General features: G+C 41.8%; 1 protein-coding gene and 1 long non-coding RNA gene across 3 annotated transcripts in view; one reads left to right on the top strand and one right to left on the bottom strand.

Moving 5' to 3' along the window:
• Window positions 1-2,073, top strand: part of LOC149471179 (uncharacterized) — a 33,714-nt gene extending 31,641 nt beyond the window's left edge. Inside the window, exon 2 of the long non-coding RNA XR_016315459.1 lies at window positions 1,869-2,073. This is a non-coding gene — a long non-coding RNA (uncharacterized LOC149471179). The remainder of the gene's footprint in view (window positions 1-1,868) is intronic.
• Window positions 1-16,579, bottom strand: part of CLTB (clathrin light chain B) — a 57,302-nt gene that overhangs the window by 18,494 nt on the left and 22,229 nt on the right. For both annotated transcript variants that reach the window (XM_089693762.1, XM_089693773.1), the window contains exons 2-3: window positions 4,767-4,813; window positions 2,955-3,072 (exon numbers count right to left, since the gene is read on the bottom strand). In XM_089693762.1, the coding sequence (XP_089549888.1) occupies window positions 2,955-3,072; window positions 4,767-4,813 (165 nt within the window). The remainder of the gene's footprint in view (window positions 1-2,954; window positions 3,073-4,766; window positions 4,814-16,579) is intronic.

Raw genomic sequence — 16,579 nt, 5'->3', positions numbered from 1 at the left:
TGTCCTGTCATTCCGCCTATTTCCTGTGTGTCTAGCCCAGTGTTTCTCAACCTTTTTCCAGTCAAGGCACCCTTTAAAATTATGGAAAGTCCCAAGGCACCATTTAAAATTATGGACAGTCCCAAGGCACCCTTTAAAATTATGGACAGTCCCAAGGCACCATTTAAAATTATGGACAGTCCCAAGGCACCCTTTAAAATTATGGACAGTCCCAAGGCACCCTTTAAAATTATGGACAGTCCCAAGGCATCCTTTATAATTATGGACAGTCTTGAGGCACCCTTTAAAATTATGGACAGTCTTGAGGCACCCTTTAAAATTATGGACAGTCCCAAGGCACCCTTTAAAATTATGGACAGTCCAGAGGCACCCTTTAAAATTATGGACAGTCCCAAGGCACCCTTTAAAATTATGGACAGTCTTGAGGCACCCCTTTCTAAAATGTGAAAAACTATTCTAATACTTTTATATAACACAGCAACATCCACACATGTAGGACACCCAACATTAGAGGTGATTTATTCTCCCAAAACAAATACACTTTTGCACACTGGTACTGAGTAGTATTCCAATGTTTCTCTTCTCCATCAGTTTTTCTCCATCACTGAGCTAATGTGACCCCAGCACTGATGGAGAGGGGCAGGGGAGGGGCAAACTAGGAAGCTGTGTTGGCAGCTGACATCCTCCTTATCAACTGATGATGTAATTGGCTATCAGGACACCGGAGGCTAGAAGGTCGTAATGGTGTACAATGAAAACCCATGGCTTTGTGTAACTAAAATGCAGGCTTGTTCCCCCAGCTGGCTTGTATACAAGTTTTGGGCAATTTGTAGACATTTTTCCAAGGCACCCCACGGTGCCTGGGCACCCTGGTTGAGAAGGGCTGGTCTAGCCTGTGATTTACATGCCCCCCACCTTTCCAAGGGGCATAGCATCATACAGGCTGGGCTCACATTACTGCAGGATTGAGCTACGATCATGCGTTATTTCGAGAGCTTCGCTCAGTCCTGAAAAATGCCTGCACCAAGCTGCTCCCACAAAAAAGATTAGAAGCTAGGGATGATGCCACAGGGATGAGCAAGATGATATCAAGAAAAATGGTATGTAGAGGGACTTGGGGTAGGGTGGGGTGGCAGGGGAAATCCTGGAATTCCACTTTAAACAGTATGCTACTAGGTTGATATGATAGATACCTTGGTAGAGTAGAAATGTACTTGACATTATAACAATAACTCAATCACAACCATAACTCAATGAATCTGCAACTAAAGCTGGGTATACACTAGCAGAATTTCAAATGAACATTTATACAAAAATTCTTAGGAAAACCATATGAATATTCTCAGGACATTCCAATGTCCTTTGAAAGTAATTCAAGATTTCCTTTTTGGAATGAATGGACTTTACCAAACAAAAGCCACATGCACTGTTGGAAATTTGTACATTTGAGAAAAATTTTCCATTGCGCTCCTTCAAATTTTCTTGTCACTGCGGTGGAAAACAAACATTGATATGACCCCACTAATGATTAGAAAACCAAACATTCTTACAGAAAACAATTTTTACTGAAATTCTTATAGTTTATACCTAACTTAAAGTGGTTGTAAAGGATTTTTTTTCATGGTGGTGTGCGCAGTTCCAACACACCTGGTGTGATCCTGCACTAAAGCTTACAAGGGGTTTCTCCTCCTTCCACCCAGCAGGGAAGGAAGTGGTGGGGGAGTGAAGGAAAATGAGGAGCCCACCTAAATGCGAACTCTCACAGACTTGGGGCTGCAGGAGAAACATTGCCCGGAAAACTCTGTTTTATTATGTTTTCAAGTTATCCAGAAAGAACTATCATTGTAACATATTGTCTCATGTTCCAGAGCTGGGGAAGCAATTTCTTGGTGGAGTTACCCAGTCGGGATGTCAGAAGTCCGTCACATGAACCCCTTGATATTTAGCAACAGAAGTATGAGTTTGATCAGTAGCACTTCTAGGTACTTGACAATGCCAAATATTGTTTTGATGCAATTTTACAGTACTTGGTGGATGAAAAAGTTTATTTTAAAAATAAAAATAATAAATGCAGTGTCATTGTTATACAGTGTACAGTTATGTTAGAATTCAAATATGAATGTTGACTCATTTAGTATACAATGTATAAAAAATAAACTGTGCTGTACAGTCCACCAATCCAATCATCATTTATCAGTACAGATTAAAGAGAAAACAAGTTGCTGTGGGCAACAGTGGTGACAGTTCTTTCAGGCAGGATTATAAAAAAAACTGACAAGATTGTGACTAGTTTATAAACTATAGCAGTGGTTTCCAAACTGTGGCCCTCAGTTCCTTCACTTCTCTTAATCCAGGCCCTGGGGCTCTATTCCTCTCGTTGAAATGAAGCACTAATCTTCCCACTGACACCAACAGGGGGGGCATTATTCCCCCCACTGATACCAATGATGGGGCACTATTCCTCTCACCAACACCAATCATGGGGCACTATTTCTCCCACTGATACCAATGATGGGGCACTATACCTCCCACTTACACCAATGAAGGGGGAACTATTCCTCCCACTGTCACCAATGATGGGGCACTATTCCTCCCACTGACACCAATGATGGGGCACTATTCCTTACACTGACACCAATGATGGGGCACTCCTCCTCCTCCTCCTATTGACCAAAGGCATGTAGGTTTTTTTATTCCCATTGACCACCAAGGCATTGTTTACTCCCCCTGATGCCAGGACATTTTCTGCTCCCACTGGCCACCCTAACGTCTGAGGGACAGTAAAGTGACCCTTTGTTTAGAAAGTTTGGAGACCCCTGAACAAGAGAAAGAAGAAAACACAAGTTGTTCCCCAGGGCAAGCAGACTATCACTTGAGGTTTTCATTTGCACCATATTTATTTTTTTTATTTTTAAATATTCACCACCATGAAGTGAAACCAGTACAAATCTTACCCAGCTCCTCCAAGCGCTCCTTCTGCTCTTCTCGCCATTTGCGGAGACTCTCTGGCTCCTGAGTGAGGCGGTCAGCCTGCGCTATAGCTGCATATCCATCATTGAAACCTGAAGAATCCTACAACAGATACATTATGTGGTGTTATTGCTTCTACACATTTATCGTATGCAATGCTGAACTATGCCCATAGGCCTATTTTGTTGTGCTTTGTCCATGAATTCAGATCATTGCAGTCATACAACGCCAGGGAGCTCATATAAAATAGATAAGTGTATTCTCCTTCTAATGAAATGTTAATTACTTATTGTTACAAAGTTACATAGAAAAGATGTTACAAAAAAGAATCAAGGGACAGCTTGCCTCCTCACCAATACAATGATATCCTAAACCTGGGTCTATGTGACCTTTTCTGCAAATCTGGGCCTGCTTGAGGGTCTTTTGGAAATAATTAAAGCAGAACGCCAGCCAAATCTAACAAGATAAAACAACAAACCAGCTTCTATTGCAATTTTCAGCTTCAATTCAGAGATTTCCCTAGCAAACATTTCTTCTGCTAATACTGTAGATGTCCTGAGTCTCATGTCCAGCATCATTCAACCCAATTCTTCTGAATCTAGGTCATCCTGGAAAGTGTGATTTTATTGAATTTAAAAATATACTCACGAACAGAGAAGTATAACAAGCGTATAAGATCCTCAATGAAACTTTAGGAGTGTGAGACCAGTGCGAGTCTTATCAATGAGCTCTGATGAAGAAGGGACTCCCTTCGAAACGCGTCAACCTGACTTTGAGAGTCTTCCCTCATGATAAGACTCGCGCTGGTCTCACACTCCTAAAGTTTCGTTGAGGATCTTATACGCTTGTTATACTTCTCTGTTTGTGAGTATATGTTTAAATTCAATAAAATCACATTTTAATGAGGTAATGCACAAGGTTGGTGTGCTTTCTGTTTCACTTACAGTACTGGTCGAGCTTCCCCAGCCTCAGAGTCGCACAACCTTTTATGCATTGGTGGTGAATTTCTACAAGTTCTGTTTCCATCCATCCACCCTTGCTCTGGGTCATAGAGTGCAGGAGGTGTTGTTTTTGTTTCCTAGGTCATCCTATACCTGCCCTCATCCTGTGACTGGACAGTGAAAAGAGAAGTAGCACAGCAATAAATTAATCTCTCGTCACTCTGCCGTCTGCACATAAACTGTTTTTCTACATGAGCTGTTTCTTCCTCTCACACTCCAGCCCTGCTGTACAGAGACTGCAAGAGGCTGATACCAGGTCAAATTCAGGTACTTACACTGAACATTTTAATGATGCTTTAATAATTACAGAACTGCATTAATTTTTGTCTTTGTGATCTGCATAGAGTTCAGTTTTAATTATTACTCCATATGAGCAAAAGCAAACTCTACTTTCTAAACACCACAGATAATATTTTAAACAATTGTCTTCAGCAGAAATATACAACAGCACAATACTTTACTGCTCTGACATGCTTTATATGACAAAAAAAATTATTTCAATTGACATATTGGTAGTGTCAGTTAAAACATCGAATCCAGCATTTGAAGAACTGTCGTGATGAATACTTAAAGCGGAACTAATCCCTCCTATCCCTTACAGCCAAGAAAGCTGAACTGGGTTTGGCCTGAACCTTAGCTCATCACTACTGTTCAACTGCCTTTGTTATTCTCTACATTATCTCTTGGTAGCTTTAGTATTTGGGAAGACTTTTATGAGAAACGCAGTTTCCAATAAGTACAGTACATTACATCTAATGGTTTGTGTTTTAACCATGCCCCACATTTTAAACTCACCTGAATATCTCCATTCACTGGAGTAGTTACTAGGTCATCATACCCACCTAGAAGAAGAGATAATTATACCAATAAATGACCATAAGTAGCAGAAAAGTACACATAACAAACAACCCAGAAGAAATTACAAGTTGTTCTGCCATATACAGTGAAACAATAAAACATGTTTGTAAATCCCTTTTGCAATTTTTATGATTTTCATAGTATATCCATGTAAAAGAAAACCTGCCCTGAAAGAAATACAAAACTGCAATTGCAAAACTTTCCTTGTTGCTTGGCTATCTCTGACTGCAATACAAGAGTCACTGACCTGGAACAAGCATACTGCAAGTGAAGTCAGAGGGAAGTCTGCACTGCAAATGTATTCTGGGTCAGTGACTTATAACATTGTGAAGCCTTTAGATCAGCATAACAGTTGGGCAACTACCATTTCCAAAAGGAGTTTTCAGGATCAGCAGCCTACCTATTTTAACAGTACATTAAAAGTACATTCCTTTAGGCTGGGTTCACACCTGAGCAAAGCATGAACTTGCAGCCCTGCTCTGGGTTTTTCTTGCCCAGTTTGGAGATCCCTGCTTGGGTTTTTTTTTTTTGGATTTTTCCACTCATTGCGCACGTGAATTGGCTGTCCCATGTGTGACAAAGACACCAAAGAAATTCCAAAAATGTTGCATTTTGGCGCATTTGCTGGATGACAAGCACATGCCTGCCTGCTATCAGCGCTTGGGGTGCCATTAACAATTAACAGCATCACAAGCATAACATGCATTTGCAGTGCATTTCCAAGAAGCTTTTTCTTTACATTTTGTTGCACATTCTGGAAGCGCCAAATGTGAATGGAGCCTTAAAAGAGATAACAATGGTCAAGCATTGTGACAGAACCTAAATAAATTATCCTAGCATATGTATGACTGTGAATTTAAAGTAGCAGCAAGCAGATTAAAACAATTGTATGCTACCATTATTTATTATTCATGATTAGTAGAAATTACACACACACATTTTTAGGACTGGTTTTCTGCAATCTATTTTTTCCCAAAGCCATGTTTTTACTACATAAATATGTCTTAAAATATATTCATCAAACTCTGCTTACAAGCAAACTCCTAAGGCTGGTGTCATATGGGCGACTCTGCCACCAGTGATTCTGCCGCAGGCGACTGGTCACAGGGCAGGATTGCTAGGAGGCTGCCTGTTGTCCCTATGGAGTCACTCCCTCGCTAGCTGACAGTAGCTGGGAGGGATTCCAAAGGGGCAAACAGGGAGCCTCTTAACGATTCTCAATCTGGAGATTTTGTCACTAGTTGCCCGTCTGACATCAGCTTTATAGTGTTACTAAATCCATGACCCTGCATTCACTCTACCTGGTCTCCCACAGTACATAAAAGATGAAAATGCAATTATTTTAGTAAGTATAAACTACTAAATACTTTTTCTCATCATCAGCTAGAGCAGTCTTGTGACTTCTATCAGTGTCCAGCAGCGCACTGGTTAATCTCCCTAGCGGTCTGATTATGTCAGTATTTCTGTGCTCAAAGTGGTCCATTTTTTTGCATAGAAATATGTTGTTGTTTTTTATTGTAGGCCTGTAATTCTTAGGAATAACTCACTGAAATCTGTCCGAACAAGAGTCTAGTAAACATCCCCGGTATGTTCTCTAGCTGGTCTAAAACCGCTTTTGACCTAAAGGGACACTTTTTGGACACCATGGACGTTTCTCAGTTTCAAGGCAGAAAGAACAGTAAAAATGCAGGCAGGGCACAGGACAAATCACTCGGGACAAAATGTATGTGAAATGGTTTGATACAGCAATGTTTTACTATGTGATTTTAGTGTATTTAGTGAATGTCACTTTTTAACATTTTTAAATGTCTTGCTGGTTCAGGCCCCCGTACGTCCCGATGCTAGCAGGGACCGGAACCCAGAAGACGGATGCCGGCATCGGCCGGAGGTGATGGCCGGGGATGCTGCAGGGGGGACATCGCGGGAGCGAAGGACAAGGTAAGTGCAGAAGGGATCCCAGAGAAACACTGCAGGGTAATCCCGAGTGTAGCTCGGGGTTACCGCTTTTGGTACTAAAAGTTAACCCCAAGCTACACTCGGCAATACCGTCAGGGAGGTTAAAGCTTGTAGGAGGAGTTTTCATTTTCCCCTATGAGGCTGCAGGACCCCTCAACCTCTGTCTGGACAGTGCTGATAACAGTACTGATTGGCCCTGTGCTGATCACATGCACTCTCCCAAGAACAAAAAAAAAAAACTCTCTAGCATTACACACCAAACTGAACATGTGCATCTTTCCCCCAAGGCTCTGTTCTATCAGCAGATGGATGGGAGACAGTAGAAGAAGGGGAGTATCAGAGAAGACAGGATCAAACATCCTTTTTACACAATGCGGAGGATTAACCCCTTAGGCTCCACAGTCAGTATAACAAGCATGCTTTACTGCATATACAGACTGATTTTACTGCTGTGGGTTTAGTAACACTTTAAACTACCTTCACATTAGCCTCCTGCATTTAGATTATTTAAATGTAGGAGAAATTATCTGGAAAGTAAAAACAAACTTTATGCTTCCCAGATTAAGTTCTGCTACGCTTTAATGGACCTGCCGATACATGCAATTATTAGTGTTCAGAGTATCTATTCTGCCCCTGGATTCACAGAATTTTATTTTCTCTAAATGCAAACTGAACGCACCTAAATGCAGGTAAACACACCATAAGAATGTGATGACAACTTGCACTTTTTATTTTTTCCAATGCAACATATTGAAAAAAAAATCATTACGTACATTTATTTGAATTTAGAAATGTCCCATAAACACATAAAATTGCTGGCTTGTCAATTCCAGTGTGAATGACACCCAACAGGCTAACCAGCACACTTCCAGGATTGTAACGACGATAATATAACGAGGCTTCATTCACACAGGCATTTTGCCACAGTGTGAATCCCAGGACAGGAAGCTACGGATTCCTGCTGCTGGGTTTGACAGCTGCGAGAGGATAGCTGTGGCTGCCAAGCCTGAACACTGTAACAAAAGGCTGCTGGCAGCTGTGGCTATTCGGGGCTGCTCAAACAGCCAGCGAATACATGCGGCGATCACACTTTGCATGCATCCAGCTGCAAACACCACAGGAGCAAAAGGCTGCAGCTGCTGACAGCCTGCCATTGCAGTGTATGGCTCAATGGTAGCAGCTAGCTGCCTGTCAAACCCAGCAACTGTCAAACACAGCTGTCAAACCCAGCAACAAGAATCAGTAGATTTCTGCCACTGGTAGCACTGTGGCAAAACGCCTGTGCGAATGGAGCCTTAGCTGCAACTCAAACTGTGATCTGCAGCTGAAAGATCCTTGCTGTGCACTTGATGAATATAAGTCCCCATGCACACTGGGTATTTAGCTGGGATGCATGGGGCTCAGGTGTTTAACTGCAGGGGGAGAGCACGCATACACCATTCAGCCCTGCTGCTGGCAGCCTGTCAAACTCTATGAGACACTGCCAGCTGCTGCAGCTGAATGGTGCACTTAGTAGTACAAATGTTTAACCACTTACCCTCCTGAGGATTTACCCCCCTTCCTGACAGACCATGTTTTGCGTTACGGCATGCGTTAATTTAACTGACAATTGCGCAGTCATGCACTACTGCACCCAAATTAAATTTACGTCCTTTTTTCCCCACAAATTGGCTTTCTTTTGGTGGTATTTGATCGCCTGTGTGTTTTTTATTTTCTGCGCTATAACAAAAAAAACCTGACAATTTTGAGAAAAAAATTTAGTTTTTGGTATTAAACATGTCCAGTAAAAAAGTTTCGTCATAAATTTAGGCCAAAATTTGTTGTGTTACATGTGTTTGCTAAAAAAAATCCCAATACGTGTAACTTAAATGGTTTACGTGAAAGTTATAGCGTTTACAAATGGCGGCATAGATACTGGAATTTTTTGGGTTTACTAGTAATGGCGGCAATCAGCGACTTATAGCGGGACTGCAGCAGGCATTCTGGCACTGGGGGGAACTGACTTTGTGTCACTGACATCCCCAGTGACACCAATACAGTGATCAGTGCTAAAAAAAAAGCACTGGCACTGTACTAATGGCACTGGGCAGGAAGGGGTTAACTTGAGGGGCAATCAAAGGGTTAACTGTGTGCTGTAAGGGTTTTACGGTGGGTTGTGCGTCTGTGCTTCACTGTAATCACACTGCTTTGGATAGCTGTGCACAGCCATCCAAGGTAGGGTGCACGAGCTGACAGGGAGAACTGTATTGTTTACATACAGTTCTCCTCCCCATCGGAAATCCTCAGCAATCACTGGGCGCCGGGACCCGGTGATTGACAGCCATGGCCGCAAATGGCGGCACAGGTAGGGTGCGCACCTTGCGCACGCCCCCTACCCGGTAAAGCAAAATCACGTGTATATATACGTGATTTTGCACACCCATGCCGCCCTGTAGCAGTATATCTGCTATAGGGTAGTAGGGAAGTGGTTAATGCAGTATGTGCCCAGAGATGAATGCCTAGAATGTAGGCTGCTTGTGCTCCAGGCAATCATCTCTGGTTGCATACTGTTATGAACGTTCATACCGCTGGATACACCACCCAACCTCTCATCCAGCGGGGCTGGATGGTTCACCTGTGCCCTCCACCTGCAGCTAAACACCCAGTGCCTCATGCACTAGGGCCAAACGCCCAGTTTGCATGGGGCTCAAGAAGTTTTTTTACAGGTTTGTTAACACAGGCTGGCCATACACTATACAATTTTCTGTCCAATTTCTGCCCAATTTCCTTTAGATTTACCTTCAACAATGTAGTGCAAGGGCCTGTCTAATTGGATACAACTGAAAGTGTTGTTTGGGTTTGACCTCATATTATATGGTTTTTGGTAAATCTAAAGCAAAAATCTCAAGAAAACTGTATAATGTATGGCCAGCCTTATCAAGGCACAAAGAGGAGAAAAAAAGTTTTTTAAAAAGTGGACTTTTAAGACGGCTGTGGCAGGGAACTGCTTGGAAGACAGGTGGAGTTTAGAAGCAAAACTGAAGAAACAATGTTTTGTGAAACCTGCAGTCCTGATTTTATCCCTTGCATTATTTCAGTATTGAAGTGTAAGTTACCCCACCTTTTCATATTCCTGATATTACAGCAATCTTCCAAAAAAAAACTGCAGCATTTTTTGAATTCACCTGTACCAACGAATATACGAAACGAATGCCTAGGATATGAAACGAATTCCGAAAACAAACTGGTTTAACATAACGAATATGACAAAATTACTGCCGAATATAACTAAATGAATCCCAAATACTATTTGGTTCAACATAATGAATATGATGAAACAAATGCTGAATATAACAAAATGAATCCCGAGAATGAATTGGTTCAACATAACAAATGTGACAAAACAAAATTCTTCAATGAACAAATGCATTTGAAAAGTATCATGTACTTGTGTTAAAAAGTATCCTGCTCTCTTTGTATCTCTTCTGTTGTGTGAAATTCCTGGTGATCTTGCCAGTCTCCTGCTTTCCTATTAAAAACTGACCACACCATTGCATGGTGGCACATTGATCCTAGCAGGGTCAGTTTTCAGTCCACAAAATGTTGCGCCATTTCTCTTTAGGCCAGTCAATGTGCTCTTTGGCAAATTGTAACCTCTTCAGCACATGTATTTTTTTCAACAGTGGGACTTTGTGGGGGCTTCTTGCAGATACTTGGCTTCACATAGGCGTCTTCTAATTGTAACAGTACTCACAGGTAACTTTACACCTTCTTTAATCTTCCTGGAGCTGATTGTTGGCTGAGTCCTTGCCATTTTGGCTATTCTTCTATCTATCGAATGGTAGTTTTTCGCTTTCTTCCACGTCTTTCAGGTTTTGGTTGCCATTTTAAAGCATTTGCAATCATTTTAGCTGAGCAGCCTATCATTTTCTGCACTTTGTTTATGCTTTCCCCTCTCCAATCAACTTTTTAATCAAGGTACGCTGTTCTTCTGAACAATGTCTGGAACGACCCATTTTCCTCAGAATTTCAGAGAGAAATGCACTGTAACCAGCATGTACAACATTTGCTGCCTTCCTTCCTTAAATAAGGGCAATAATTGCCACCTGTTTTTCAAAGAATGAATGACCTCACTAATAGAACTCCACACTGCTACTATTTTGAACATGCCCCTTTCAATTAGTGATTCAATTACACAGAATCGGCAGCATGCATGTCATGACTGTTGGGTCTGTTGGATTTCTATTACTCTACTACACCTGCTAGTAAATTATTTGCCATGTAGAAATATCATTTCTACCAAAAACAGTGATTGATCAGGTTAGTGATGTCTGACTGCTAATATTTTGAACACAACTGTGTGTGTGTATATATATATATATATATATATATATATATATATATATATATATATATATATATATATATATATATACATACACACACATAAACAATTTGCTTGCATCTATATTTTAAACTGAGTTGTGTTTTACAAGGTGAGGGGTCACATATATTTTAACACCTGTACTAGTAACTTCAAACTCGTCTACCACCTAAACTCCTAGTGGACACCAGGAGTGGAGCAGTGTGCCATGGCACAATGGCCAAACATACACTACGGGGTCTATTTATCAGTGTTTTCACCCAAGATTCATACAACTTTCACCCAGGATTTACACATTCTTCTAATTCAATCTTATGTAAAACTGGGTGAATCTTGAATGAAAGTTGTGTGAATCTTGGATGACTCCTAAAACCTTCACAACTGAAAAAAATATGTCTGCTACAATAGCAGGTCCATTTTCAATTAAAAAAAGCTTTTTCCTCATTAGAGTCATAAAACACAGAAGCTTTATTCATAATGTCACTTTTTTATCCCTGGATATAACCTTTAAGACATATAACATCACTAACAATACAGATATCTGTTGTGAAATCTGGGAGCATTTGCAATGTCTATTCAAATTCTGTACAGTCTGTGTTCTAACTTGTTAATGTAAATTGCCACCCACTTCCTGAATTTAATGCAAACTGTGCTGCTACATACAAAAAGACACTAATGTACTGAAACAATTCAGTATATGTCTCTATGGTGTGTTCGCTGTGGGTGGCTCAATCCCTGATGGCTTTGTTTGCAGAATGCATGGAAAGGCTACCCATGCAAATCATCCAACACAATTCAGAGCTGCTCAGCCTTCCCTGTCAATCCTTGAGGCCCTACAACGGCTTAATGACAGCTGGACGTTTGTTGTGACAGTAAGAAGAAATGTGATATGAACTGGTTCCTGATAAATATGGGGCAATAGATAACATAAGGACACTGGTGTAAGAAATAAAATGAAAGTGGTATCACCAACACCAGTTAACAAGCTTACCAATCCTTTATTACCCCCTGGTCACATCAAGCCCAACTTTGTAATCATGCGACTTACAGTGAAGTCGCACGATTTCAAAGTCGGGATGTCATTGCGATTTCAGGTGCGATTTGCAAGACATCTGACACAGATGTCTATGCAAATCGCACCAAAAGTAGTACATGTACTACTTTGGAAATCGGTGCGGCTCCAACCAAGTTGGAACCGCACCGATTTGACCGCTCTAATTGCAGACAATACGGTGCAACTTGGCATACGATTTGTAAATCGCATGGCATGCAAATCGCATGCCAAGTCGCACCCGATGTGACCAGGGTGTTAACGTGGTTGCATTAGTTTTCTTGTTTTAGGCTTTTTTCTGTTATTTTCACCAGGTGATCCAGCCAGTAACACACTTCCTGTCTTAGGCTTGGTTCACATATGTGTGGGTGGTGCCGCTGCGGATCCTCATGAAAATCTGTGCAGCCGCACCACCCGCACAGAGGAATGTGGAACTGCGGGCGGGTGCCATTAGTTCTAATGGCACACTGCCTGCACTGGAAAACGCAACCGTACTGGGAACCGAGGTTCCCGTGTGGGCTGCGTTTTCAGAAGTGCAGGGATTTCTGCCCTGCGTGTCACGGGGCACATGAGTCCATTTAAATGAATGGGCTCTCGTGCCCGCACTAAACGTGGCCCACAGAGCAGCATATATGTGAACCAGGGGTAAAGGTGTCTCCGCTCTAGATTAAGGAGGAATGGAAACACCTTTGGGCAGCAGCACTGCCATTCTGTGGTTTTTGATTGACTTACCTAACAAATAAAAACTCCAGCTAACACTTGTTAAGCAGTTACAGCAACAATTATTTCCTTTTGGGTTAAAGGTTTTACATATGTTAATTACAGGAGATAAATGAGTTTATTAAAAAAAATAAACATCTATACTCACTTCTATGCTGCAGCTGTCCCCTGCTGGTTCTAAGACCAAAATTGAGTGATCACATGATTGCTGATCATTTAGTTCTCAGTCAGTTCTGAGCGCAGTTCTCCTGCAGTGCTCAGTGGAGCGCTGAGCTAGGGTAGGAGCGGGCGCAGCTGGCTCTGGTTCCCAGTTGCACGCTGAGAGGCAGGGCCAGCTGTCAATCAGGCAGCTGAGTGGATACCGACAATATTGTCAGGATCCTTCCAGAGCCTGGAGCGGCTCTGCTTTATCAGCTGATAGCAGGCAATAACTCAATATAAACTGACTCGGAGTCACAGCAGTACAAAAGGAAGTGTACTCCGTGACCCATAGGAGAAGTATGACTGAAAAAGCTTTGGCTGTACATCTTTTAAAGTTGACTGTTGTAAGCACCCGTCAGTGTTAAATGGTTTGTCTCAACCCTCTAAGTGCTACTTTGTCTGGACAGCTTGGTCTGTTATTGGACATTGAAAAATAGCAGACTTACTGGCCAGATCACCAGGTGAAAATAAAGGAAAAAAGCCTAAAAAAAGATCCAGTCACTACATCTATGAACTGGTAAACTGCAATATTAAAAATTCTTGTGTTTGGAACTAATACTGCTTTATTTAGAAGGTTGGACATTTACAAACACTTCTCCATTGTTTTATTGTGAAGTGAATAATCAGATACACTACAGAAAGCAAGTACATTTAGTTAGGTATTTTATTGTAAAAAGATCAAGAAAAATATTTACGTAAATTCCTTAATCAGCCCTGATATAATTTTCCTGTAATCCACTTTGCAGCAGAGTCCAAACTTGGAGATGGAGGGGCAGCACTCTGAGCCAATCAGGCTCTGCCTAAATGCACATGTGCTGACGAGGAACATGCTGAGAGTAGGGTTGATGTACTAGAGACAACTTGCCAGCTGCAGAGTGCCTTCCACTTACCGGTACCTCTGTGGAATTGCTCCCTTGCCGGCACTGAATGCTGCTGAATCTCGAGCACATGCAGGAAGAGCGACAACTCACTGCCATCAGCTACTGGGGGAGCATCTAATTAAATGAGCCATCATCAATGCAAACAGCATTTCAACATTCTGTAGCTGTGTACAGTTAAGACACTATTGCATTCCATGGTGTAAAAATAAAACAAACATTCACAATCGGAATTTCAAACATTACTATATACAGAACGTGTTTCTTTTACAGACTTCCTTCTTACAAAAGGCGTATTAAATTCACCCCACCAAATCCCGAATAACAAGTGCAGCCAAGCAAGAGCACAGAACTGAACATTGCATTGTGTGAGGGTGCAAAAGTGCTGATGTTTTTATACAACATTTGCCACGAGCTGCTCATTTGTACGCACATCTTCCAGTGTACACATTCTTGTTCATAAAAGAGAATCTCTATTATTTCAGTCATCTCTCAGGATGACTTGTTGAAAAACAATTACCTCATTGTTACAGAACAGCTCAAATCAGCTTTGTGTTGTGCATTCTTCTGTCTGGAGTCAACCCCCACTGCTGATTCTGTTTCGATCCATTGAACCCACACCTCCTACACTGTGTAGATCCATTGAAACCCCACCTCCGACGCCAGTCGTAGCCTTTGAAACCCCACTTATGACTCTGTTCAGATCCATTAAACCCCTATCTCTGACTCTTTAGATCAACTGAACCCCCACTTCCAAAGCTGTATAGATCCTTTGAACCCCCACCTCCAACGCAGTTTAGATCCACTAAACCCCCACCTTCAGCTCTGTTTAGATCCACTGAACCCCTACTTTCAGCTCTGTTTAGATCCACTGAACCCCCACTTCCAAAGCTGTATAGATCCTTTGAACCCCCACCTCCAATGCGGTTTAGATCCACTGAACCCCCACCTTCAGCTCTGTTTAGATCCACTGAACCCCTACTTTCAGCTCTGTTTAGATCCACTGAAACCCTACTTTCAGGTCTGTTTAGATCCCCTGAACCCCCACTTTCAGGTCTGTTTAGATCCAGTGAACTCCCACTTTCGACGTGGTTTGCATCCACTGATCCCCAGCTATGACTCTGTTTAGATACTTTCAACCTCCACCTCTGACTGTTTAGATACACTGAACCCCCACCTCTGACGCTGTATGGATCAACTGAACCCCACCTATGACTCTATTTAGATCCAATGAACCCCCCACCTCCAACTCTGTTTAGATCCATTGAACCACCACCTCCGACTCTATTTAGATCCATTGAACCCCCACCTCCTACTCTGTTTAGATCCATTAAACCCCCACCTTCAGGTATGTTTAGATCCATTGAACCTCCACCACCAACTGTTTAGATCCAGTGAACCCCCACCTCTGACGCTGTATGGATCAATTGAACCCCACCTACGACTCTAATTAGATCCAATGAACCCCCCACCTCCAACTCTGTTTAGATCCATTGAACCCCCACCTACGACTCTATTTAGATCCATGGAACCCCTACCTCCTACTCTGTTTAGAGCCACTGACCCCCATATATGACTCGGTTTAGATCCATTGTACCAACACTTCCAGCTCTGTTTAGATCCAATGAACCCTCACCTCCAACTCTGTTTAGATCCATTGAACCCCCACCTTCAGGTCTGCTTAGATCCATTGAACCTCCACTTCTGACTGTTTAGATCCATTATGCTAGCCAGTTACTGCCACAGATAATCAAACATGAGAAAAACTTGTGTGCTTCAGTTTTTAAACAGCACACTATTTTAGCCTACTGTCTTTTAATTAAATACTTGGTGACCTAAAGATGTTATAAATAATACTCTCCCATTATATAAGGCCACTTATGCTAATAGACGGGTACCCCGTAAATTTGATAAAGTCTGGGGCGGCTGGGTTGCTTTCCCGTTTCAGTGGCAAATTGAGGAGTACTGCACCTTGGTTCACGTAATAATTATATTGGGTTGTTCATGTACATTGCTTAGCGGTCTTGTTGGCCAGTGAAGCTCCTGAACTATGTGAAAATAATACTTTTATCTATTGAAATGGTGTGAAGAGAGTTTCTTTGTAAACTGTAGGATGTATGTGTCTTTTGGTAGGGGGGGGGTGTCTTATTTCTCCTGAATGTATATGTATACTGACGTTCTCTGTACAACACGGGCATGTTTTTCCTCTCTTTTGTATGTTGTATTTATTATTGTTGTTGTGTAATTGAATGACTACCTGGCTTGTTGGCCGTAGCCATAGCTTGTTTTTGTTGTTAATCTGTATATTTTCTGAAAATTAATAATAAATAGAATTTTACAAAGTAAAAAAAAAATACTTGGTGACATACAGCAATGGTTTCCTTTCTGTACTTGGGAAGCAGCAGGCAGTAAGCACATCCAACCATAGAACTGACTCAGCTGTACTTGTGTAAACGCTGATGCTTTCTCGGATCAGTGTTCACAAGTGCACATGTCAAAAGCGCATTTAAACGCTGATGCAAGAAAGCATTGTGATTTATGCGAGTACGGATGTGTACAGCTTATCACTTCTATGGCTGGC

Source organism: Staurois parvus, unplaced genomic scaffold (assembly GCF_062004578.1).
Source record: "Staurois parvus isolate SC_StPar_1 unplaced genomic scaffold, SC_StPar_1.0 ptg000025l, whole genome shotgun sequence".
Taxonomy (NCBI): Eukaryota; Metazoa; Chordata; class Amphibia; order Anura; family Ranidae; genus Staurois; species Staurois parvus.
The sequence above is the reverse complement of the archived record's forward strand: the minus strand, read 5'-3'. Positions and strand labels throughout refer to the sequence as shown.